This window comes from Macaca mulatta, chromosome 12 (assembly GCF_049350105.2).
Source record: "Macaca mulatta isolate MMU2019108-1 chromosome 12, T2T-MMU8v2.0, whole genome shotgun sequence".
Taxonomy (NCBI): Eukaryota; Metazoa; Chordata; class Mammalia; order Primates; family Cercopithecidae; genus Macaca; species Macaca mulatta.
The window spans coordinates 124,708,119-124,732,759 of NC_133417.1; the positions used below are offsets into that span (position 1 = coordinate 124,708,119).

General features: G+C 58.0%; 1 protein-coding gene across 36 annotated transcripts in view; it reads left to right on the forward strand.

Moving 5' to 3' along the window:
- SPEG (striated muscle enriched protein kinase) overlaps nucleotides 1-24,641 on the forward strand; it is a 58,857-nt gene that overhangs the window by 31,225 nt on the left and 2,991 nt on the right. For 18 of the 36 annotated variants that reach the window (XM_015111134.3, XM_015111136.3, XM_077957692.1 and 15 more), the window contains 28 exons: nucleotides 1,280-1,540; nucleotides 2,668-2,826; nucleotides 2,948-3,137; nucleotides 3,245-3,468; nucleotides 5,940-6,059; nucleotides 6,306-6,410; nucleotides 6,974-7,180; nucleotides 7,587-7,710; nucleotides 7,811-7,986; nucleotides 10,942-11,054; nucleotides 11,364-11,532; nucleotides 11,781-11,877; nucleotides 11,987-12,187; nucleotides 13,224-13,281; nucleotides 13,863-13,940; nucleotides 14,041-14,219; nucleotides 14,750-14,776; nucleotides 15,382-15,534; nucleotides 15,721-15,763; nucleotides 16,792-16,860; nucleotides 17,106-19,080; nucleotides 19,356-19,487; nucleotides 22,200-22,316; nucleotides 22,501-22,668; nucleotides 22,781-22,903; nucleotides 23,047-23,214; nucleotides 23,328-23,931; nucleotides 24,398-24,637. In XM_015111134.3, the coding sequence (XP_014966620.3) occupies nucleotides 1,280-1,540; nucleotides 2,668-2,826; nucleotides 2,948-3,137; nucleotides 3,245-3,468; nucleotides 5,940-6,059; nucleotides 6,306-6,410; nucleotides 6,974-7,180; nucleotides 7,587-7,710; nucleotides 7,811-7,986; nucleotides 10,942-11,054; nucleotides 11,364-11,532; nucleotides 11,781-11,877; nucleotides 11,987-12,187; nucleotides 13,224-13,281; nucleotides 13,863-13,940; nucleotides 14,041-14,219; nucleotides 14,750-14,776; nucleotides 15,382-15,534; nucleotides 15,721-15,763; nucleotides 16,792-16,860; nucleotides 17,106-19,080; nucleotides 19,356-19,487; nucleotides 22,200-22,316; nucleotides 22,501-22,668; nucleotides 22,781-22,903; nucleotides 23,047-23,214; nucleotides 23,328-23,931; nucleotides 24,398-24,637 (6,280 nt within the window). Of the gene's footprint in view, nucleotides 1-160; nucleotides 968-1,279; nucleotides 1,541-2,667; nucleotides 2,827-2,947; nucleotides 3,138-3,244; nucleotides 3,469-5,939; nucleotides 6,060-6,305; nucleotides 6,411-6,973; nucleotides 7,181-7,586; nucleotides 7,711-7,810; nucleotides 7,987-10,941; nucleotides 11,055-11,363; nucleotides 11,533-11,780; nucleotides 11,878-11,986; nucleotides 12,188-13,223; nucleotides 13,282-13,862; nucleotides 13,941-14,040; nucleotides 14,271-14,749; nucleotides 14,777-15,381; nucleotides 15,535-15,720; nucleotides 15,764-16,791; nucleotides 16,861-17,105; nucleotides 19,081-19,355; nucleotides 19,488-20,841; nucleotides 21,088-22,199; nucleotides 22,317-22,500; nucleotides 22,669-22,780; nucleotides 22,904-23,046; nucleotides 23,215-23,327; nucleotides 23,932-24,397; nucleotides 24,638-24,641 lie in introns of those variants that run through there. The other 18 variants (XM_015111144.3, XM_077957681.1, XM_077957680.1 and 15 more) reach the window with 5 other exon arrangements.

Consider the following 24,641-nt stretch of genomic DNA (forward strand, 5'->3'; position numbering starts at 1 on the left):
GTGCATATATGCGTGTGTGTGCATGTGTGCGTATGCATGTGTGTGTGCATAGGTGTGTGCGTGTGCGTGCATGTGTGAGTGCATGCGTGTGTGTGTGTGCGCGTGCGCGTATGCTGCACTAACCTGCCGCTTGCTGACTGAGGTTTTTGTCTGTACACAGGCGAGTGAGCTCAGGGGGCCACCTGCGCTCCCCCCGCTACCCTCCGAGCCGCGCCCCTGTCTCAGGCACCTCTCGGACCTCGCTGTGTTTCACTGCCTCCTGCCCACAGACCCAGGCCCGCCGGCCCGGACCCGTCCCAGCCTCCCCTCCCCACCCCATGCAGCCCCCAGGGGGATAGCCCATGGGCCCCTGTGGATCCTCCCTCCCCAAGTGGACACATGGCTGTGCAGGCCAGGAGGCCCACAGATGGACTGAGTGCTGGGAAGGGGCGGCTGTGAGGGGTATCATCCCCCTGAGTCTCTCCCTGAAGGGGAGCACCGGGCGAGTGCATGTGCTACTGCTGCTACAGGCCTGTCTATCTGTTTGTCTGTCTGTGTGTCTGTGACAGTCAGGGAAGGATGCCTCTGAGCTGAGGTGGGGTGAGACAGAATGGGAGAGATTAGGGCATGGCGTGGAGGGGCCCAAGGAGCAGGGGCTGTTGACAAGGGCCTTACCAGGAGGGATTAGGACACTGACCATTCTAGAAATGGGTTTCAAATGGCACAACACTTTCTATTCCACAAAAGACCAAAAGCCAGAGGCCCCAGGCTCTGTGCTGATGAACAGCCTGGCTGAGCCCTGGCCCTGGCAGGTTGAGGGACCATTTGGGGCTCCCTCCTTCCCTGTCAGGGCTGGGGATGCTCTGTCTGGGAATGAGGGAGTTAACCAGGTTTGGTGCAGGAGCAGGGGCAAGGGGCCACTGTAGTGAGTGTGGAGAGATTTGGAAACACCTATTTCTTAACTCAAATAAAGTCCAGTTTGTACCCAGCTGGTGTGTTGTGTTTTTTTTTTTCCCCGCCGCTGTCTCTGCCACCACATGGCCCTCTCGGTTTCCCCTCCCTCAGTTCCCTCTTGCCTCCATGAGTTACCCTCCCTGGCCTAGCTTGGATTGACATCTTGAAGCCAGGTCTGGGCATGCCTTGCTGTCCTGGCCAGGTGGGTGGGCTTTCCCCATCTCCAGAGAACAAAATGCATCTCTCTCTCTGTGTCTGTCTGTCTCTCTGTGCGTGCGTATGTGTGTCTCCCTCACCCTGTGTGTCTCTGCTCTGTGCGTGGCCCCCGTGGCTGCTTTCCCCTCAGCACACCCTGAAAGCCGGTCCCTGGCCGTGCTGGCCCCCCTGCAGGACGTGGACGTGGGGGCCGGGGAGATGGCGCTGTTTGAGTGCCTGGTGGCGGGGCCCACTGATGTGGAGGTGGATTGGCTGTGCCGTGGTCGCCTGCTGCAGCCTGCACTGCTCAAATGCAAGATGCATTTCGATGGCCGCAAATGCAAGCTGCTGCTTACATCTGTACATGAGGACGACAGTGGCGTCTACACCTGCAAGCTCAGCACAGCCAAAGGTAACTCCCCACTCAGGCCTTAGGGCTGCCGTGGGTGCCCAAGAGATGGAGGGAGGGGACTGGAGGTGCAGAATAAGATGCCCGGGAAACAGAGCTCCAACCCCTAGGGGAAGTGTGGGGGGTGGGAGCTAGTACACTGCCCTGGCCTCAGTAAAATGAGCACTTAGAATAGTGCGTAGCACAAAGGAAAGGCTGCAACACGGTTAACTGTTCCTAGGAGGGAATGTGTCTGCTGAGGTGAATGTGGGTTCCAACGCCTGCCCTGCAAGTCACCAGCCACATAACTTTGAACAAGTCACTTCATCTCTCTGAGCTTTAGCCTGTTCATCTGTAGAACAGGGATGGTGATCATGCCTCCTTTGTAGAAGGATTGGTAGGATTAATGAGATAGTGTATGTGAAGAACGAAGCACAGGGCCTGTCAAAGGGCCTTTCCAGGAGAGGGTAGGGCACCGACCATTCCAGAAATGGGTTTCAAATGGCACACCTGCTTAATAAATGCCAGCCATTGTTACCACTGATGCTATCTCTGACCTGGGCCTGCCCTCATGGAAGGGCAGAGATGATGGTACCTGCCTCACCACGTTGTGGATGATGAAGAGCTAAGCAGAAGCTGGAGGGGCTTTCGAAGCAGGAGGGTGCATCGGGTCAGCATAAGGGACCCTTATCTCTTCTAGAAGCTTCTTTGGAGTTTGGTAGAGTGGGGCCAAGGGGCATCTGCTCTGGGTCTGGGGCAGGTGGCTAGGAGCATGGGCATGATCCCGGCACGGAGGAGAATTCTGAGATGGAGATGGAGGAGGGCTGGGCTGGGCTTCTAGGACCCTGTCAGAGCTGGGCTGTGCTTCATCCAGGGTGGGCAGGGTGAGGGGAAGAGGGGAGAGCTGGGGCCAGGCCCTAGGCTCCTATGGAGTCCCCAGCCCACATGGCAGCCTGAGCCCACCCTTGCTGACTTCCACCCTCTCGAGAAGGTCTGGTCTCTGGATCTGTGCCTACTGCCTCCCCTGGGTACCCAGAGCCTTTGCTGGGCTCTGCCCAGGCTCTAGCTTCAGCCTTAGGTCAGGAGTGGCGGGTTGGGATGCCTGGGCCTCCTTGGCCTTCCCTGTCTTTGAGCTGCCCCCTGACCCCCAGATGAGCTGACCTGCAGTGCCCGGCTGACCGTGCGGCCCTCATTGGCACCCCTGTTCACACGGCTGCTGGAAGATGTGGAGGTGTTGGAAGGCCGAGCTGCCCGCTTCGACTGCAAGATCAGCGGCACCCCACCCCCTGTTGTTACCTGGACTCATTTTGGTACGGCCCCTAGGCTGCAGGTGTTGAGGGCCCCCCAAGGACCCAGGCGGGGATGGGGTACACCCAGAGGGCAGGGCCTGTCACTGTGCCTGCTCCGCATTCCCACTCCTCCCTCCTGCAGGCCGCCCCATGGAGGAGAGTGAGAACTTGCGGCTACGGCAGGATGGGGGTCTGCACTCACTCCACATTGCCCATGTGGGCAGCGAGGACGAGGGGCTCTATGCGGTCAGTGCTGTTAACACCCATGGCCAGGCCCACTGCTCAGCCCAGCTGTATGTAGAAGAGCCCCGGACAGCCGCCTCAGGCCCCAGGTACCACCGGGGCCCCACGTGATGCCAGGGCTGCCTGTGAGGGGCCAGCCTAGCCCTGGGGTGGGAGGCATGGCCCTGGGCCTCTGGGCAGCCGTATGGTCTTGCAGCTCGAAGCTGGAGAAGATGCCATCCATTCCCGAGGAGCCAGAGCAGGGTGAGCTGGAGCGGCTGTCCATTCCCGACTTCCTGCGGCCACTGCAGGACCTGGAGGTGGGACTGGCCAAGGAGGCCATGCTAGAGTGCCAGGTGACCGGCCTGCCCTACCCCACCATCAGCTGGTTCCACAATGGCCACCGCATCCAGAGCAGCGACGACCGGCGCATGACACAGTGTACGTGTCTGGGAAGGACCCCGGGAGTGTCCCCTGCAGCATCCTCTTGGTTTGCAATGCCCCTCTCCCCAGCTTTCCCCAGGCCTTCCCTCTGTAGCCTGACCAGGGACAGGGCACCTGGGGGAAGGGAACCCAGAGGGACTGTGAGGTCATTGCCTCCCCTGCAAGCCTGCACAGCACAGCACTCATCTGTTGAGTCACCCCTCGGTGCCTGTTAGCACTGACTGGGCAGGTAGTACAGCCTGCTGCTAACCTGCATCGGGCCCATGAGCAAGTTACAGAAGCCCTCCGTGCCTCAGTTTCTCATCTGTAATTGGGTTGTTATGAGACTAAATCAGTTAATACATATAAGCCCTAGAGCAGGGCCTGACACCTGGCAAGCAGTCGGGAGGTGTGACGTCTCACTGTTCCTGTTTTAGTAGCCATTATCATCAGTGGTGGTACTTCCTGGAGACACTGCAATGAAAAAGCAGGTGTGGGCAGTGTCTGGCATGGAAAGGGTGCTCTGCCCAGTGTTGTTAACAAATAACAAATAAAGAAGAAGGGGTCAGGGGAGACACAGAGGAACATATTTGGGTTGGTGTCCTCTAAGCCTGGGACATTTTCTCATGGGAGCATCTCAGTTCCATCCTTGAAGGAATCTGAGTCTTGTGTGAGGTCTGCCCACCTCCCATAAGACAGTGCCCACTCTGTGACCCATGACAGTTTCCTCTTACGGCTGCAACATGACAGAGATCACCTTCATTAAGTGCTTTCTAAGTGCCAGGCCCTGAGAGCTAAAGGTATGACAAGGACCATCTTACCTTGCCACAGGCCTATAAGGCGGGTACTATTAGCCCCATTTACAGATGAGAAAACTGAGGCTTAAAGAGATACAGGAAGCTGCCCAGAGGCAAGAAAGGACTGTCTGACCCTGGTGCCCAGCTCCTAACCAGGATGTCCCTGTCACCCATGCTACATTCTCCCTGCCCGCCCGCCCATCTCCAGTGATGCCACCCCTGCTCCCACCCCTGCCCACAGCCTCCCATGACTGTCATTCCCAGCAGCAGGCCTCCCTGTCTCAGTCTGCTCTGAGGTCCTGGGTGAGTGTCTGTCTCAGGATCTGAGCTGGCGTCTCTGCTTCTGCCTGTATCTAGGGTCACTGGCAGCCCTTGGCTTCTCTTCTCTTATAAATAGTGTCAGCAGAGATAAATGAATGGGTAACTGTTCTATGCGGAGATAACTGCAAAGAGAAGGGAGGGGTGTCTGGGGACAGCCCTGACACAAAGGAGGACAGTGCAGGCCTCCTCTCTGTGTCCTCGCCAGAGACAGCTTCCTTATCATCCAGGGAGCAGGGAGTAGGGAAAGAGCTTTGGAATCACATGGAACCAAGGTCAAGCCCTCATTTATTAGCCGTGTGACCTTGACCAAGTCAATATCTCCGACCTCATTGGTAAAATGGGGATAATTTTGTAGAGTTGTTGTGAGGATTCCAGGTGGGGAAAGCATGTCAGGTACCTGGTACAGGCTGGGCACAGAGCAGGCAACTCTTGTAATATATCATAGAATGTATTTGGCACTTACTGTGTGTGAGGTTCTGGGTCTGGTGGGACAAGCAGATCTGACAAAGTCAGCCCTGTCTTTAAGGAGCTTGCAGGCCAGGTCAGGAGCTACGACTTATGCAAGAGGAAGAGCCCCCACCTGTGAAAAGCAGTGTGGGCCAGTGCCCATCGATGTGCAAGCGAGAGGGTTGGGGTCCTGGGAGGAGTCCGAGGATGAGGGGTAGAGAGCGGGCCAGGGGCAGGAGGGCTTCATGGGCTGCACCACTTGAACTATGTCTTGAAGGACAAGGAAGCCTCAGGTAAGAGGAGAGCATTCCACAAGGGAGGAATGTTGCGAGCGATGACCTGGAGATGGAACTCAGCGGCTCGTTCAGGGGCCTGACGGTTTGCCAGTATCGAGATGCAGAGGAGCATCAGAGACGTGGCTGGCAGGGAGTTCGGGTTGAGGGCTTTGCTGCCCTCCTGGAGGGCTTCCCTGCAGCTGCGCTGGAGACAGAATGGCAGTGGCCTGGGGATGGAGAAGAAGGGCTTAGGGGAGGGGCCTTGGGAGCAAAACCTTGTTCGAGTTTTGACATAGAGGTTGTGACCCTGCAGAGGTGGGGAGACGAGGGGCCAGTCAACAGGGGCAGGGACCCTAGAGGGTGCCCAGTGTAGGAGGAAGCAAAGATGATAAGTTGCCTGGCCTGATACACTGGAGGAACAGACCGGAGGGGTCAGGGCAGATGTAGACTTGGAAGCCAGCTCGGGCCGGGACCCGGAGTTTGCTGTGGATGCACTTCCTGCTGTCTGCCCCATCCTTGCCCCATCCTTCCCCATTTGCCTCCTCCCTACAGTGGATGGGGATGAGGGACCAGGCCCGGGATGGCATAGGCCTACCCCTCAAGGTATCCTCCAGGCTCAGGCCCAGTGTCACTGTCCCTCCCCCACCAGACAGGGATGTCCATCGCTTGGTGTTCCCTGCCGTGGGGCCTCAGCACGCCGGTGTCTACAAGAGCGTCATCGCCAACAAGCTGGGCAAAGCTGCCTGCTATGCCCACCTGTATGTCACAGGTGAGGCAGGCACCCTCGTGGTCAGCTGCATGCACAGCCTGGCCTCTGGCACTACCTGGGGTCTCAGGGAAAGGGGCCTCCACATCAGCTCCCTTCCCCTCCATCCCCTGGGGACCCCCCCATTTTGCCCTTGCCCCTGCCCCTGCGGCTGAGACCCCAGGCCCTAGACTCCTGCCCTGAGGCTTGGTGATCCTGTGGGGCTGTTGGGCCCTTGGGCCCAGCAGACATTTGACCTGTGGCTTTCAGATGTGGTCCCAGGCCCTCCAGATGGTGCCCCGCAGGTGGTGGCTGTGACGGGGAGGATGGTCACACTCACATGGAACCCCCCCAGGAGTCTGGACATGGCCATTGGTGGGTCAGGGCTGCACAGGGCCGTGGGTGGGGAAGGGGTGTGGACAGCGCAGGCTCAGGCAGGGCACCATGGGGGCCAGACCCTAGAAACAGATGGGCAGGGGCAGGAGCTGATGGAATGCTGGCAGGAACAGCTTTGCCCGTCTTCTTTCCACGGTGCATGGTGTTCTCGCTCTGGGTCAGGAGAGGAGGCACGGGGCACTGCCACATTCCCTTCCTATTCTCAGAGGGACTGGGTGCTTGGGTCAGGACTTGCAAATGCCCTCTCCTCCTCTTGTCCAGGATCTCCTTCCACTCTGCCTCAGTTTCCCTGCCTCAGGTATCAAGGAATTAGAGTTCAATTCCAGCCCCATCTGTACCTGTAACTGGTATCTTGTTGGCTCTAAACATCCCAGGGAAGTGGCTGGGCAAGAGCAGATTGGGGGACAGAGAGGAAGCAACAGCAGGGACTGAGGCATGTCCTCAGAGCAGACTAATGATGAGTTCCAGGGTCCCAGTCCAGCTGGATGGGGAGGGGGTGCTGCTCGTGTAACACCAGTCTCTAGTAGCTCCTCTCCCGCCAGACCCGGACTCCCTAACGTACACAGTGCAGCACCAGGTGCTGGGCTCGGACCAGTGGACAGCACTGGTCACAGGCCTGCGGGAGCCAGGGTGGGCAGCCACGGGGCTGCGTAAGGGGGTCCAGCACATCTTCCGGGTCCTCAGCACCACTGTCAAGAGCAGCAGCAAGCCCTCGCCCCCTTCTGAGCCTGTACAGCTGCTGGAGCACGGTGAGCCTGGGTGCTCCTGTTGGGTAGGGGTGGGAGATGCTGGGATGGGGAACGGGGCCCTGTGGTGGAGGCTGAAGGGCTGGCCTGCACATGGTATCTGGCAGGAGCAACCAGGCTGGGCAGGACCTTGGCCCGTCTATACACTTCCTTCTCCCTCCTGAAAGCAGCAGGGCACAGTGGCCGAAGCTCAGGCTTTGGGATCGGGCCTGCTGGAGTCCAACCCCACAACCCCAGCTTTGCCACTCCCTGGCTGTGTTCCCTGGACAAATCGCTAAAGCTCTCTGAGCTTCAGCTTCCCCATCTATAAAAACGGAGCTCAAGTGTTGATGAGGGGTGTTAAAGGAGTGGTGTGTGCTGAGGACCTGGCGTCAAGCCCAGCACAGAGCCTGCACTCTCCTTCTCCCAGGCCCACCCCTGGAGGAGGCCCCTGCCGTGCTGGACAAACCGGACATCGTGTATGTGGTGGAGGGACAGCCTGCCAGTGTCACCGTCACATTCAACCATGTGGAGGCCCAGGTCGTCTGGAGGAGGTGAGCCCCTTTCCCACATGTGGCTGCTCAGGTCTGGCCCAGCCTGGCCAGAATTTCCTGGGGCAAGATCTGGGTGACCTCCCTGTCATGTGTCCCTTAGCTGCCGAGGGGCCCTCCTAGAGGCACGGGCAGGTGTGTACGAGCTGAGCCAGCCAGATGATGACCAGTACTGTCTTCGGATCTGCCGGGTGAGCCGCCGGGACATGGGGGCCCTCACCTGCACTGCCCGAAACCGTCACGGCACGCAGACCTGCTTGGTCACATTGGAGCTGGCAGGTGGGTGACAGCGGGTCCTTCTTCCTAGTCTCCCTCAAAGGCCCAAAGCTCTCTCCTCACACCCCCAGGTACACAACCCGCCTGATACTGCTGCAGATCTAAACCCATGTCCTCAGGCCTGTCCATGTCATGGCTATACAAATACCATACTAGTAATAATGACAACAATCATACTAATAAGATTTATTGGCCAGGCGCGGTGGCTTACGCCTGTAATCTCAGCACTTTGGGAGTCCGACATGGGTGGATTACCTGAGGTCAGGAGTTTGTGACCAGCCTCACCAACATGGTGAAACCCCGTCTCTACTAAAAATACAAAAATTAGCTGGGCATGGTGGTGGGCCCCAGTAGTCCCAGCTACTTGGGAGGCTGAGGCAGGAGAATCACTTGAACCTGGGAAGCAGAGGTTGCAGTGAGCCGAGATCGTGCCATTGCACTCCAGCCTGGGCAACAAGAGCAAAACTCAGTCTCAAAAAAAAAAAAAAAAAGATGTATTGAGCCTAGTGTGTGCCAGTCTCAGTACTCAGCACTTTATGTGTATTGCCTCATTTAATGTTTACATCAGCCTTGTGAGATGGGGTAGTATTATTCCCATTTTACAGATGAGGAAACTGAGGCTGAGGCTAAGAGTAACTGGCCCAAGTTCACAGAACCTAATAAGTACCGGACTGGGTTCAAGTGTGGCTGCCTGACTCCTAGCTCCTGTGTTAAACATAATAGGAAATAGTATCTCAGACATAACAAACATGAGAAGACCAAGTTGGTTTTTAAAGAAACCCGTGAGCACATCTTATCACCAGACTGCCAGCCCTGAGGATCCTGGCGGCCCTTTGGCACAAGCCTGTTTGACAGAGCCTCCCAATGTTTGCAGCAATAATTCTTTTTTCTTTTTTTGAGACAGTCGTCTCACTCTGTCACCCACACCATCTCGGCTCACTGCAACCTCCACCTCCCCGGTTCGAGTGATTCTTGTGCCTCAGGCTGCCAAGTAGCTGGGACTACAAGCATGCACAACCACACCCAGCTAATTTTTTGTATTTTTAGTAGAGATGGGGTTTTGCTATGTTGGCCAGGCGGGTTTTGAACTCCTGGCCTCGAACTCCTGGCCTCAAGTAATCCGTCCACCTCGGCTTCCCAAAGTGCTGAGATTATAGGTGTGAGCCACCGCACTGGGCCTTAGGATTCTTTTTATAATTTCTCCTTTAAAGATGTAGTCTCTCAAACTAGTTGCTATCTAATGCATTAGGTACTAACTGTTTGGTTTTCTAATTTGTTAATTAACTCTAGACATATGTAACTGCCACTCAGAACTCTTGATCAACATGGGCTAAGCAGGGTTACCTGCTGAGTAAATACAAATCCAACCAAAAGCAAAGAAAGAGACATTTTACTTAGAACAGGCAATCTTATCATGGGTAAATGGACATTTTCTGGTGCTTTCAAACGACCATTGAAGCTCACTTGAAACTTTCAGGTGCTTTGACCTTCACAGACTGCGCCTACCACCTCCCAGCCCATGGGGGACAGGATTCCTAGAGGGGAGGGGAGGCATCTGTGAAGTGGAAGAGAAGTGGCAATAGGGTGTGTAACGAGGAGACAGGGAACCCTTCCGGCCCTGCTGTGAAGATGGTGGGATGGCTGGGTGCTCTTTTAAGTGTCTCCCTCCTTGCCTGTCCTGTCCCTAGCACTCTCCACTCAGTCACCACTTTACTCCTTGGCAGTTCATCTTTAGGACTCACCTTTCTTCCCAGATATAGGAGGAACCCTGAAGTTTGGGGGGCCCCTGGCCCTCAGAGCCCTGCAGCACAGCCTAGCTGGAACAGTGACTGATGGAGCCCCATTTGAGCCCAGCCAGCCAGGGCTCAGATGGAGCTGGGGCTTGCACTGACACTCCTATTCCACTAGACCCCACCCTGCCACACCCAGACAGGGCAAGTGGAGCGGTGGCCCCCCTTCCTCCATGTCAACCTCACTGCAGTGTCTTCCCCATCCCCAGGATGGCCTCCCCTGTTGTCTGTGTGCCTGTGAAGGGTGGGGGTCCACACCTGGCCACCCTGCCCTCCCAAGTACCTGACTCATCCTGCTTCTCCTCAAGCTGAGATGCTCAAACATGCTGGGGTTGGGGGTAGGGGCTGGCGGAGGACACCTGGAAGTCACAGCCTCCTTTGCAAAGCACATTGCAATATGTATTTAATTTCATCATGAGAATTAGAAGCTGCTTTACCAGGAAATCATATGACCACATGATATGTATGGAGAATGAAATCACAATCATATGTGGAAGATAGAGTCCATTTCTAGACGGTTTGGTATTTAGGGGTTACTTGTTCATCTTGCCATCTCCCAGGTGCTATTAACAGAAGCCCCTCTAAACATTTTTCAAAGATTCAGAGAAAAAAACTCCAAGATAGAGGCAATGCCATCCATGAGCTTAATTCAGGGTCACAGGCTGAGCCACCTGCAGGGGGCCAAGTTCAGGTAGTCAGAAGCCAGCGGGTGGCCCTGTGAAGAAGGGCGGCCACCCACAGGGGGCAGCATTGAGCCGCTCCTCGCCCGCGGATTCATGCAGTGACGGGAGCGACACAGGATGGCCAGTCCTGATTTTTCAAGAAAGGCAGGAAATCCAGATTTCTTTTGTGTGTGAAAATCTCCTAATTTCAAAGCTGCTGAATTAATACTGAAGGTCGAACAAAGCAAGCCTGCACCTTGTGCCAGGTTTCCTGAGATTTGGAGAACATCATGTTTGGATTTACGGGGGCGGGGGCGCTTGGTCCAGGCGGGGAACTCTGTTGTCCCAGTTGGTGGGGGGTGGGGGACGGTGGCTTGCTGGGAGGCGGGGGTCTAGCGTTCTGCCTGAGCCAGTCGCTGATGGGGGCTCTAGGGAGGGGCTGAGGAGGCAGGGTAAAGCCGATCCTCTGCCCCCTCTCTTCCCACTCCTATCCCCATGTGTTTCAGAGGCCCCTCGGTTTGAGTCCATCATGGAGGACGTGGAGGTGGGGGCTGGGGAAACTGCTCGCTTTGCCGTGGTGGTTGAGGGAAAACCACTGCCGGACATCATGTGGTACAAGGTCAGAGTGTGCTGCTGGCTGATCCTGGGAGGGAGAGGAGGGGCTCCCTGGGGGCGTGGTAGGGTCCTGGGAGGCTTAGGAGGGCGGAGCCCGGGCGGAGGCGTGGTTAGGAGGAGGAAAGGGATGCAGAGGACTGACTAGCTGAGGGGCGCAGGGCTTTCTGTGAAAGATAAGGGAGGAGCTGATTCTGGGTCCTGGGAAGAGATGCACTGCCCAGAGTAGATGAGGACGGGGTCTGGAACAGCGGCTCTTGGCCCCAAGGCAGAGGTGAGGCCAGGCCCAGCCTGAAGGTGAGACCCAACTCTGCAGGACGAAGTGCTGCTGACCGAGAGCAGCCATGTGAGCTTCGTGTACGAGGAGAATGAGTGCTCCCTGGTGGTGCTCAGCACGGGGGCCCAGGATGGAGGCGTCTACACCTGCACGGCCCGGAACCTGGCGGGCGAGGTCTCCTGCAAAGCAGAGTTGGCTGTGCATTCAGGTGGGCAGGTGTTCCGGAGAAAGGTAAAGCGCCCACCTCCTGGAATCTGATGTGACACCCCCGCCATGCTCTGCCCAGGAAGCAGCCAGCCCTGGACTCCCAGCCACCACACCCCCAGCCCAGCCCTCCACCTTGAGCCCCCAACATTCTTGCACCTCTTCTGTCTCCTTCCTCTGTCCACCTGTCCCAGTCTCTGGCCTGCTTGCTTTCTTCCCCTCCCATCTAACACCATGACATCTCTGCCCCAGCTCAGACAGCTATGGAGGTCGAAGGGGTCGGGGAGGATGAGGACCATCGAGGAAGGAGACTCAGCGACTTTTATGACATCCACCAGGAGATCGGCAGGTGTGGGGCTAGGAGGGAAGCCAGTGGAGGCTGCTGGGTCTGAGGGCTGGGAGGTGTGGAGAGGGCCACAGTGATGGCTGATCCCTGACCCCCTCCCGGTGTCAACCAGGGGTGCCTTCTCCTACCTGCGGCGTGTGGTGGAGCGTAGCTCCGGCCTGGAGTTTGCGGCCAAGTTCATCCCCAGCCAGGCCAAGCCAAAGGCATCAGCGCGTCGGGAGGCCCGGCTGCTGGCCAGGCTCCAGCACGACTGTGTCCTCTACTTCCATGAGGCCTTCGAGAGGCGCCGAGGACTGGTCATTGTCACTGAGCTGTATCCTGGGACAGGCTGGTGGCTGGGAGGATCCATGCCTAAATGACTGGTCCTTATAACGTCCAATAGGCAACATGTTTTACAGTTTACAAAGTAGTCCCATTGACAATTGGGAGGGATACATCTGGAGACTGCTATGAAAACCAACAGTTTTAAGCCCATTGTTAGCTTCAATTTACATAGCATTTCATGTATGCCTGGCAGTGTTCTAAGAGTCTTACAAATATTAACCTATTTAATCCTCATATATTCCTATCTCCTGGAATTTTATCGTTAACTTGTATTATCCCCATTTTACAGATGAAGAGACAGGCATGGAGAGGTTAAATAACTTGCCCAAGGTCACACAGCTAGCACGTGGCCTATGCTTTTCATCATGAAATGCAGTACAATGCATCTGCATATTTGAAGTGACCCCATTTCAGATCAATACTTGGCTTTATTTGGAGGCTGTTTTCATAAGGAACAGATTTTACCCTTTCCTGAAGGCTGTGGTTAAGCAAAGGCACATTAAGGTAAGGATGCTGGGTGATCAGCTCATCACCCCAGTAGCAGGGTGACCGTAACCTGCTCATGAGCCTCCTGCCCGCACTGTTTGAATTCAAACCTCAGCAAAATGACAAATTATTCCATGTCATGGACCTTCTAGGTCATTCTCAAATAGAGTCAAGAAGTCCCATCCACAGTCAACAGAATTCTGCTGTAATTTGATCCCTATAAATGCTTTGCAGGGTGGGCAGGAGAGGAAATTTCATGCTCGTCTTACTCCTGGGAGAACCTAGGCTCAGAGAGGTGAAGTGACTTGTCTGAGATCCCATAGAAAGTGGGAGTTCAAGCAGGGATGTCCCACCTGTGCCCTCAGAAGACAGGAGGTGGGGAGGGGGTACATGTGGAGGAGGGGAGAGATAGTCTCTGACTAGTATCAGGTCTTCTGTAAGGGAATGGAGAACCTCATGCTGAGCTGGGACCCGCCCTGAGCTCTGGGGTGGGCTGGGAAGTTGGCGCTGGGCACTGTTCTCCTTGATCTGAGATGTAGCTGCACAGAGGAGCTGCTGGAGCGAATGGCCAGGAAACCGACCGTGTGTGAGTCTGAGGTGAGGGCAGTGGGTGGCAGGGGCCAGGTTGGGCACCGGCCTTCACCCACCTGAGCTTTGAGAATCAACAAATGGGTCCTGAGCATGCCATCTGTGTCCACAGGAAGCCAGGGGTGGAGGCAGAGAGCACTGTTAGGCAGGCAGCAGAGTCCCCATCCAATGATACCAGACCCCTGTCTATTTGGGACTTGCGCTATTCTCTCTAAATCTCAGCACACCCAGCCCAGTTCCTAACTGTTGTTTCCCACTCCATCACCTAAGCATCCCCCAAACATTTCTCCTGGAAGGAGCCCCACCTAGATTTTACTGATCTCGCTGCAGTCCTGCCATGTCAGGCTGTACATATTGTGCACTGCACAATTCTACTTATTACCATGCGATGGCTCCTCCCTATAATTGTGTTGTACCCTCCGGTGCACATGGTAGCCTTGGATCTTTGCAACCCCAAACCTGTGTTTCAGCCCCTTCCATGAGCCATCTGAAGGCTACTCCACAGGCACAGCCTGACCGCTTGCCGCCCTGGAGGTAATCAGACACATACCACCCTGCCCCCACAGACTCTGGGCCCCCTGTTTCCACAGATCCGGGCCTATATGCGGCAGGTTCTAGAGGGAATACACTACCTGCACCAGAGCCACGTGCTGCACCTCGATGTCAAGGTGAGGTGGGGACTGGAGAGCAGACAGGCCCTGTGGGAGCCAGGAGTGGACTGTCCTTCCTTGTTCATTCGGCCCCCACACCTTGCCTTGTGTCTTCCAGCCTGAGAACCTGCTGGTGTGGGATGGTGCCGAGGGTGAAGAGCAGGTGCGGATCTGTGACTTTGGGAATGCCCAGGAGCTGACTCCAGGAGAGCCCCAGTACTGCCAGTATGGCACACCTGAGTTTGTAGCACCCGAGATTGTCAATCAGAGCCCCGTGTCTGGAGTCACTGACATCTGGTAAGGCTGGCATGCTGGGCTGGGTGGGCCAGGGCAGCTGCCCTTGGGGCTGTGCCGGGGATGCGCTGACTGACAGGGAGATTTACCGAGCCTGGATTCCTTCTGACAGTGGGCTGGAGGCGTTGCTTGCAGGGTTTCCTGCCCATGTTACTCCTTGCCCGTCATGAGTCAGGGCTGCCCCATTCTCTCAAGGCCTTAGCCCTGTTAGTCCTTGACTCCTCGTCTCCCCTGGAAGCTGCGCCTTGCCCTCAGCAGCCAGCATGCCTCCTCCAGTGAGGCAGGCAAGGTCCCATTGGTCCCCAGACTTCCCTGGGCTTCCTGGACCAGCCCTGCCATGACCCTGGATTTCTCCAGGCATATCTGGACCTGTGGGTTCAGGGTCCTCCCTGAAGAAGCCACTCCTGTGCCCATTGTCCATGGCAGTGTTCCCAGGGAGGTAACCGCTCACTCAGGTCAGCAGTAGCGAAGAACTGCTCCCTTCCAGTCAGAGGGGTGCAGTCCTCTTACCCATCACTCTCCTTTCCTCACAGGCCTGTGGGCGTTGTTGCCTTCCTCTGGTAAGGACCCCTCTGCAGTGTCCCAGCAGTCTCCTGGCAGGTCCACCCCTGACCTTTGCAGGGCTACAGCCCACCCCCTTCTCTTCCACACCCCCCACTCCTTCTTGTACTGCAAGAAGCCTCATGTGCATGAAGTTGGACGCCCTGGTCTGCATGCCCACACTCTGCCTGTCCCCACACCCCTCCGTAAGAGGTGGGCACCCTGGATGGAGAGAGCCCAGCGCAGGCTCAGGGCCATGGAGGCAGAGAACTCTTTGGCTCTGAGTGTCTAAAACTTGGACTCGAAGGGAGTGGAGCTCAGGATGGGCACATCCCCTTGGCACAGACTCTTCACTCATGGGGAGGCCACACTGGAGGATGGATGGAACAGGTCCTCTAAAGCACAGGCCACTAGGCCCCAAGGCAGCACCACCTTTCTGCCCATCAGGGGGCTGGGGAGGGGACAGGGGAGAAGAGAGTCTGCAGCCTCGCCTCTTACCCAGATTTGCCCAGCCTCTGTCATCCTAACAACCCCAGAGCCTCCACCTGTCCCCAGCCCTGTGCCCCCACTGGCATCCCCCTTTGTCCCCACCTGCCCCGCACGACACCCCTCTTCACCTCTGCAGTCTGACAGGAATCTCCCCGTTTGTTGGGGAAAATGACCGGACAACATTGATGAACATCCGAAACTACAACGTGGCCTTCGAGGAGACCACATTCCTGAGCCTGAGCAGGGAGGCCCGGGGCTTCCTCATCAAAGTGCTGGTGCAGGACCGCCTGTAAGTACAAGGCCCTGGGAGCCCCCACCTGCAGGGTCACCCTCATACCACCTGCCTGCTCCTCCCAGACTCCTGCCGCTCGACATGCAAGCCCCCAAGTCCTTAGGAGCCCTGTTTGCTCAAACAGTTATTGACTGACTGGATGACTGAATGATAAATCCCTTCTTAATCCTCATTCATTCACAGGAGACCTACCGCAGAGGAGACCCTAGAACATCCTTGGTTCAAAGTGAGTCTGGTCTGCAAAGTGGTGGCACAAAAGGTGGAGGGAGGGAGAATGTTACTAACAGTTCTATTTATTGAGTACCTACTATGTGCAGTAACCACGTTAGGCATTGAATATGCATATGACCTATTAACCTCACAATAGCTTTGCAAAGGAAGACATTATTAGTCCCATTTTGTTGACAAGGAAACAGGCTCAAATCAGGGATGGAGTTGGGGTATCCTGGACTCCAGGGCATACGTCTGGACCTTTCCATCCTGGGCATCCTCAGTGGAGTTCTCCCCCATGCTTGAGACCAGACCCTGGTCTTCCTGACTTCTGCCTTTCCATCTCTGTCCTGCACTGGTCCCACACACTAGCGTTGGGGGTGACCAGGCAGGCTCAGCCCCTCGGTTATGAGCTTCATGTGGGCAGGTTCTCGGTTCTCACTCATTCATCTTCAAACCCCAGTGCCTCAGGGCACAGTGCCAGGCATTGATGGAGTCTTGGGGATTTGGGAGCGGATTTGAAGGCTGAGGTCATTCTGGTGTCAGGAGTTGAATTAAGAGCCTCCTTTCTCAGACCTGAAATGAGCTCCGGAAGAGAGCCTGGGTGGGTAGCCGAGGGAAGCATCCATCTTGGTCTGGACCACCAAGGCTCCAGATGTCTGGGGTGTTGGCCCTACATGGAGACAGAGAGGAGCTGAGGAGCCAGGGCCTAGGTAAGGGGCCTAAGAGCACAGGCCTCCCAGGGCAGCTGGTTTACCAGGACAGGGCCATGAGCCCTGGTGGAAGCTCAGAAGCCTACCTCTGGGAGCTACCACTTTCCTGCCTCCCCCTTGGGGGCTTTAGGGGATTTGTCCCTAAGAACACCCTGGCTGTAGGCATTGTCCTGACAGACCCAAGGGAAAGGGGATCCCAGGAGCCCAGACTCAGTGCTGCTCAATCCACTCTCTCCTGCCACCCCGCCCCATGGAGTTTGCCTCTCTGTTGCCAAACCTGGAGGGTCTAGGTTGACAGCTTTCCCTCAAGCCCTCTTTCCTGGGTTTGCAGACTCAGGCAAAGGGCGCAGAGATGAGCACAGATCACCTGAAGCTATTCCTCTCCCGGAGGAGGTGGCAGGTGAGTGTGGCAGGCCAGCCTCTATGCTTTCCATCTTCTCCTTCTCTCTAACACCGCCTTCCCCCTCCCATGGGTCTTCATCTCCTGCTCCTGTCTTCTCGCTTTCACTGGCTCCATACCCAGTTTCCTGCCTGTTCCCTGACCCTCTGCATGCTCAGGCCTCTTCCCCAGGGCTGAGGTGGGCCTGGGGGGGACAATCCTGCCCCAGGGGTCCCTCAGGTCTGACTCCAGTAACCTGTCTCCAGCGCTCCCAGATCAGCTACAAATGCCACCTGGTGTTGCGCCCCATCCCGGAGCTGCTGCGGGCTCCCCCAGAGCGGGTGTGGGTGACCATGCCCAGAAGGCCACCCCCCAGTGGGGGGCTCTCATCCTCCTCGGATTCTGAAGAGGAAGAGCTGGAAGAGCTGCCCTCAGTGCCCCGCCCGCTGCAGCCCGAGTTCTCAGGCTCCCGGGTGTCCCTCACCGATATTCCCACTGAGGATGAGGCTCTGGGGACCCCAGAGACTGGGGCTGCCACCCCCATGGACTGGCAGGAGCAGGGAAGGGCTCCCTCTCAGGACCAGGAGGCTCCCAGCCCGGAGGCCCTCCCCTCCCTAGGCCAGGAGCCCGCAGCTGGGGCTAGCCCCAAGCGGGGAGAACTCCGTAGGGGCAGCTCGGCTGAGAGCGCCCTACCCCGGGCCGGGCCGCGGGAGCCGGGCCGGGGCCTGCAGAAGGCGGCGTCTGTGGAACTGCCGCAGCGCCGGAGCCCCAGCCCGGGAGCCACCCGCCTGGCCCGGGGAGGCCTGGGTGAGGGCGAGTATGCCCAGAGGCTGCAGGCCCTGCGCCAGCGGCTGCTGCGGGGAGGCCCCGAGGATGGCAAGGTCAGCGGCCTCAGGGGTCCCCTGCTGGAGAGCCTGGGGGGCCGTGCCCGGGATCCCCGGATGGCACGAGCTGCCTCCAGCGAGGCAGCGCCCCACCACCAGCCCCCACTCGAGAACAGGGGCCTGCAAAAGAGCAGCAGCTTCTCCCAGGGTGAGGCAGAGCCCCGGGGTCGGCACCGCCGAGCGGGGGCGCCCCTCGAGATCCCCGTGGCCAGGCTTGGAGCCCGTAGGCTACAGGAGTCTCCTTCCCTGTCTGCCCTCAGTGAGGCCCAGCCATCCAGCCCTGCACGGCCCAGCGTCCCCAAACCCAGTGCCCTTAAGTCTGCAGAACCTTCTGCCACCACACCTAGTGATGCCCCGCAGCCCCCTGCACCCCAGCCTGCCCAAGACAAGGCCCCAGAGCCCAGGCCAGAACCAGTCCGAGCCTCCAAGCCTGCACCACGCCCTGAGGCCCTGCAAACCCTAGCGCTGCCCCTCACGCCCTATGCCCAGATCATTCAGTCCCTCCAGCTGTCAGGTCACGCCCAGGGACCCCCGCAGGGCCCTGCCGCGTCGCCTTCAGAGCTCAAGCCCCACGCAGCTGTCTTTGCCAGGGTGGCCTCCCCACCTCCGGGAGCCCCCGAGAAGCGTGTGCCCTCAGCCGGGGCTCCCCCGGTGCTAGCCGAGAGAGCCCGAGTTCCCACGGTGCCCCCCAGGCCAGGCAGCAGTCTCAGCAGCAGCATCGAAAACCTGGAGTCGGAGGCCGTGTTCGAGGCTAAGTTCAAGCGCAGCCGCGAATCGCCCCTGTCGCGGGGGTTGCGGCTGCTGAGCCGCTCCCGCTCCGAGGAGCGCGGCCCCTTCCGCGGGGCCGAGGAAGAGGATGGCATATACCGTCCCAGCCCGGCGGGGACCCCGCTGGAGTTGGTGCGACGGCCTGAGCGCTCGCGCTCGGTGCAGGACCTCAGGGCAGTCGGGGAGCCGGGCCTTGTCCGCCGCCTCTCGCTCTCACTGTCCCAGCGGCTGCGGCGGACCCCTCCCGCGCAGCGCCACCCGGCCTGGGAGGCCCGCGGCGGGGACGGAGAGAGCTCGGAGGGCGGGAGCTCGGCGCGGGGCTCCCCCGTGCTGGCGATGCGCAGGCGGCTGAGCTCCACCCTGGAGCGGCTGTCGAGCCGGTTGCAGCGCAGCGGCAGCAGCGAGGACTCGGGGGGCGCGTCGGGCCGCAGCACACCGCTATTCGGACGGCTTCGCAGGGCCACGTCCGAGGGCGAGAGTCTGCGGCGCCTCGGCCTTCCGCACAATCAGTTGGCCGCCCAGGCCGGCGCCACCACGCCTTCCGCCGAGTCCCTGGGCTCCGAGGCCAGCGCCACGTCGGGCTCCTCAGGTGAGGAGGGGCAGGGGTAGGGCAGCAGGTGCAGAGGAGGCTGGGGTGCGCTGGAGAGAGGCCGTGGGAGGAGCAGAGGGGCTGGGGACACCCACGAGGGGCAGGCTGAGGCCCCGAGGGTGGAATCGGCAGGGCTGGAGGGGAGGAAAGCAGGAGTGGCAGCAGGGCAGGGTGGGGCTAGGTGTTCCTTCTGGTTCTCTGGGCTGAGGGCTGCAGAGAGGTGTGAACTTGCTGGTACCGACTGAGCAAATGCTAACGGGCCTGGGTCTTCACAGCCCCAGGGGAAAGCCGAAGCCGGCTCCGCTGGGGCTTCTCTCGGCAGCGGAAGGACAAGGGGTTATCGCAACCAAACCTCTCTGCCAGCATCCAAGAGGAGTTGGGTCACCAGTACGTGCGCAGTGAGTCAGGTAATAGAGGCCTGCTGGGTGAGGACCCTCCTCCCCTCCTGCTATCCCCTACCCATATCAGGGAGCTGTCATGGCTGGTGAGGGGTGGGCCACCTTGATGAGCCTAGTGGAAGGGGTCTGCTCAGACAACTATAACAATAGCAGTAGCTGTCATTCATTAGAGAAGCTAAGTGTTCTATTCAACACTTTACAAGCGCTGCCTTATTCAATCCTGCAGCATTGCTTGGGAAATATTAGTATCATTGTCTCTATTGTACAGGTGAGGAAACCGGCTTAGTGATGCTAAGGATCTGTCCAAGTCGCAGGGCTAGTAAGTGGAGCAGCTGAAGTTGAACTGTGTGACCTTCTGCAGCCAGGTCTGGGAAGGGGCTTCAGGACACCATACTTATGTCTGTCAGGGGCTGGCCTCCTCTCTCCTGGGAGACCCTAGAAGGTTTCTGTAACTGGCTGCACTTTTCAAGGAGCTCAAGATATAGGGCTCTCCTGCCCCCACAGTTCCCCTTTAGATGTGTGTGTGCTTGGGTGTGTACCCAAAGACACTCACTTTCTCTCCAGCCTAGAGGACCACGACCTGTATTGTGCCCCCTAAGTCTCCATTGCCCTGCAGCTCCGAACACCTGACTGGCCCTCCCTGACCCTTCTGTACAGAAAAGCAGCCTTCGGAGCTCTTTGCCAGCTCTTTGCCCTCTTCTGTTTCTCTGCCTGAGTGTCCTGGAGCTCCAGATAGGGAGGCATTCCCCACGTGGGGTCACCCCATCCTGCCTGAAAAAGGCGCATTACTCAAGGATGACCAGCAAAGGCTTCGGGAGGTTGGGTTTTCCAGAGCAGCATGCAGGAAAGGAGAGAGTCCGTGAAGCCAGGCTATGTGCAGGATCTTGACAAGCCACCAGTCCTGTTCTTCCCCCATTTCCTGGTAAAACTCAGAATGGAGTTGCTGTCGAGTCTTGCCTCAGCTGGGCTTGTAGGGATTGTGTCCAGCCTTGGCCAGGGCAAAGGGGGCTGCAGTGAGAGAAAAAGAGGGAGGGAAGGGCCGCTGGTGGGGAAGGGAGGGTGGAAAATGAGGGGGAAAGAAAGCGATCAGCCAGCAGAGAGGCCTGGGGACAGCTGATCCCTTCCCACCTGGGGCCTCCTCCCGGCCCAGTTTTGCTTATGCAGCTGATTTCCTGCCTAGGCAGTGTCCCCTTACCTTATCCCCTCCCTGTTCTCTGCAGAAACAAGGCTGTCCCAGTCCACTTTAACAACCAGGGCTGGCCCCTGGGAATGGGGGTGGGGCTGGCGGGGCTGGCAGGGCTGGGCCTGGGTCACTTTCACCTCTGAGAGAGGTGGCCTCTCTCTCTCTCTCCCTGCTACCCAGTACCCTCACTTGGCCTGGAGGCAGCCATTGAGAAACTGTGTTCACATTGCCTTGTTGGAGCCTCAGTGTGGGACCCCTCCTTGGGGAGCAGTGGGGTACAGCGGGAAGGGGGCACACTGCCATCCTGATCACCACTCCTGCTGAGTACTCCTCTCCTGCCTGGCTCATCCCCACTCCCAGTCCCCCACAATTCTTCAGACAGGCAGCAGCTGGGGCTCCCAAGGCTCCTCAGCTTTCTCTGCCCAGGTGAATAAAATCCACCCCCAAGTCCTCCCCTATCCCCACCCTTCACCCACCACCCCCATGGCCGAACTGGGATTCTTCTAAAGGGATATTCCCAGGGATCATGCACTCAAATCCTCAGGGCACTAAGGAGTCACAGGCTGGCTACATTGGAGGAAGGAAAACTGGTCTCATCCCTAGCCCTACCATGTGCACAGCCACCAGCTGGCTGTGAAGGCAATTTCTCTGCTTTGCTGAAACAGCCTTTCCCTGGGCGTCTGCTCCAGGCTTCTCTGCTGGCCATATTATTGAGATAATGCTAGCAACAAGAAAAGTTAGTATTTATAATCAGTTACTGTATGGCAGACACTTGACATGCCTTGTAATTGTCACAGCAAGAATCCTGTGGGCGCGGTATTATTTTCCTTGATTTACAGATTAGAAATGGAGCTTCTGAGAGAGTAAATGACTTGCCCAAGGTCAGGCAGATACTGTCTCTTGCCCCTTCAAAAGCTCTCACCACTTAATTGACCTGAAGGAGTATATAGGAGACCTACGACCCTGTCCCCGGATGGCAGGTGGGAAGAGGGGCCTGGAGGCCGACACACTTCCAGGATCTGCCCACATCTTCCTAGACTGCAACTCTTTTGAGACTGCATGTTCTGAAAGAACATTCCTCATTCGGTCCCATCGCAGCTCAGGTCACTAACTCACCTCAATTCTTTTCTCACTTGCCCTGTTGTGCCCCAGAGAGGGTGGGTCTTGCAGGATCTTAACCATTATAATTTTTCAACATTTGTTTGCTTTTATTTTATTTAACAAATGCTTATAGACCGCTTAATTAGTGCCAGGCCCTGCTGTCAGTGATTTACAAACCCATGACATAAGTAGCATCGTCAATAGTCAGTGCAAGGAAAAGGCAGTCCAGCACAGTGAGGGTCTGGGGAAAGTGATGCTTGCCCCAAAGAAAATTCTTGAAGGCATGGCCTGGGGTTCCACTTTCCACATCTGCCTGGGAAGAGACAAGGTTTCACGCTGCTTCCTGATGGCTGTTTGCAGGCCTTCTCCACCCCTCCCTCAGCGGTAAGTGGGTCAGGGCCCCCACAGACAGATGGCTGTCTCTGCTTTTCCTCCAGACTTCCCCCCAGTCTTCCACATCAAACTCAAGGACCAGGTGCTGCTGGAGGGGGAGGCAGCCACCCTGCTCTGCCTGCCAGCAGCCTGCCCTGCACCGCACATCTCCTGGATGAAAGGTAAGGAAACTGCCTCCCACAGAGAGGGAGGCCAGCCAGTGGCCCTGAGCCCAGGGGATGGGAGGGGCTAGGCCAGGGTGGGGGCTGAGCATGGTTGTGGGGATGTTGGAGTAGGGAGTGAGTGAGGGGGCCTGGACATGTGCTAGCTCACTCAGCAGCTCCTCCTGCTTCTCCCTGTCCCCAGACAAGAAGTCATTGAGGTCAGAGCCCTCAGTGATCATCGTGTCCTGCAAAGATGGGCGGCAGCTGCTCAGCATCCCTCGGGTGGGCAAGCGGCACGCCGGGCTCTATGAGTGCTCCGCCACCAACGTCCTGGGCAGCATCACCAGCTCCTGTACCGTGGCTGTGGCCCGTGAGCCTGGGGCAGGGCCCCAGGGGGGTAGTGAGGGGGATGGCGGGGCAGCGCTTGAGGGGCTCTTAGCTAGGGTGTAGGGGCTCACTGGGACTCTTCTTTCTCTTGCCAGGAGTCCCAGGAAAGCTAGCTCCTCCAGAGGTGCCCCAGACCTACCAGGACACGGCGCTGGTGCTGTGGAAGCCGGGAGACAGCCGGGCACCTTGCACGTATACCCTGGAGCGGCGAGTGGATGGTGAGGATGGGGCAGCCGGAGGGTGGGGGGAGCGGCAGGGGGAGTCTGGGAAGGCCAGTGCCCTCCCGGGCTCCACAGATAGCACTGTGGGAGCTGGCGTCACCCCTTCTGTGACCTCAGCCCCTCCCCCATACTGCCTATAGGGGAGTCTGTGTGGCACCCTGTGAGCTCAGGCATCCCCGACTGTTACTACAATGTGAGCCACCTGCCAGTTGGCATGACTGTGAGGTTCCGTGTGGCCTGTGCCAACCGTGCTGGGCAGGGGCCCTTCAGCAACCCTTCTGAGAAGGTCTTTGTCAGGGGCACTCAAGGTCAGTGCAATGGTGTGGGGTGGGGGAGGAAGGGGGCCCTGAGCATAGGGTTCTTGGGGAGCACCATGGCCTTGCCCCGAGGCACCGTGGTGGTGATTTTCTTTGTCTCTTAGATTCTTCAGCTGTGCCATCTGCTGCCCACCAAGAGGCCCCTGTCACCTCAGGGCCAGCCAGGGCCCCGCCTCCTGACTCTCCTACCTCACTGGCCCCACCCCCAGCTCCTGCTGCCCCCACCCCCCCGTCAGTCACTGTCAGCCCCTCATCTCCCCCTACAGCCCCCAGCCAGGCCTTGTCCTCGCTCAAGGCTGTGGGTCCGCCACCCCAGACCCCTCCACGAAGACACAGGGGCCTGCAGGCTGCCCGGCAAGCAGAGCCCACCCCACCCAGTACCCAGGTCACCCCAAGTGAGCCCAAGTCTTTCGTCCTTGACACTGGGACCCCGACCCCAGCCTCCACTCCTCAAGGGGTTAAACCAGCGTCTTCCTCTACTCCTGTGTATGTGGTGACTTCCTTCGTGTCTGCACCACCAGCCCCTGAGCCCCCAGCCCCTGAGCCCCCTCCTGAGCCTACCAAGGTGACTGTGCGGAGTCTCAGCCCGGCCAAGGAGGTGGTCAGCTCCCCTGGGAGCAGTCCCCGAAGCTCTCCCAGGCCTGAGGGTACCACTCTTCGACAGGGCCCCCCTCAGAAACCCTACACTTTCCTGGAGGAGAAAGCCAGGCAAGCAGGGCTGGGGAAGGGAAGAGGACATAGGGGAGTGGGTCAAATGTCTGGAGCGCATGGCTTCGGAGAGAAGACCAGACTGTACTGGCTGGGGTGAGGGGAGGTGCTGAGACCTGGGTTATTAGCATCATTGAGTTTAAATGTGCCAGACTACACTGCGGGCTTTAGCCATGTGATCTCATCGAATCTTCGCAACTCTGAGAGACACTGCGCTGTTAGCATCACCCATTTCACAGGTGGCAAAACTGAGGTTAGAGAAGTTCTGGGATTTACCTAAGGTACAGAGCCAGTGAGTGGCAAAGCTGGGACTCGAAGCCTGGTTTCTAGGATTGAACTCTGGAGCCCACACCGGAACTGCTGCATTCTTGCCCCTAGGGGTCCCTGCTCTCCTCCGTTAGCCTTCACTGTGAAGTGTTCCCCTTCCCTCCTCTGAGCCTGTGGTGACCCTCCCCCCGACACACAGGGGCCGCTTTGGTGTTGTGCGAGCGTGCCGGGAGAACGCCACGGGGCGAACGTTCGTGGCCAAGATCGTGCCCTATGCTGCCGAGGGCAAGCGGCGGGTCCTGCAGGAGTACGAGGTGCTGCGGACCCTGCACCACGAGCGGATCATGTCCCTGCACGAGGCCTACATCACCCCTCGGTACCTCGTGCTCATTGCTGAGAGCTGCGGCAACCGGGAGCTCCTCTGTGGGCTCAGTGACAGGTAG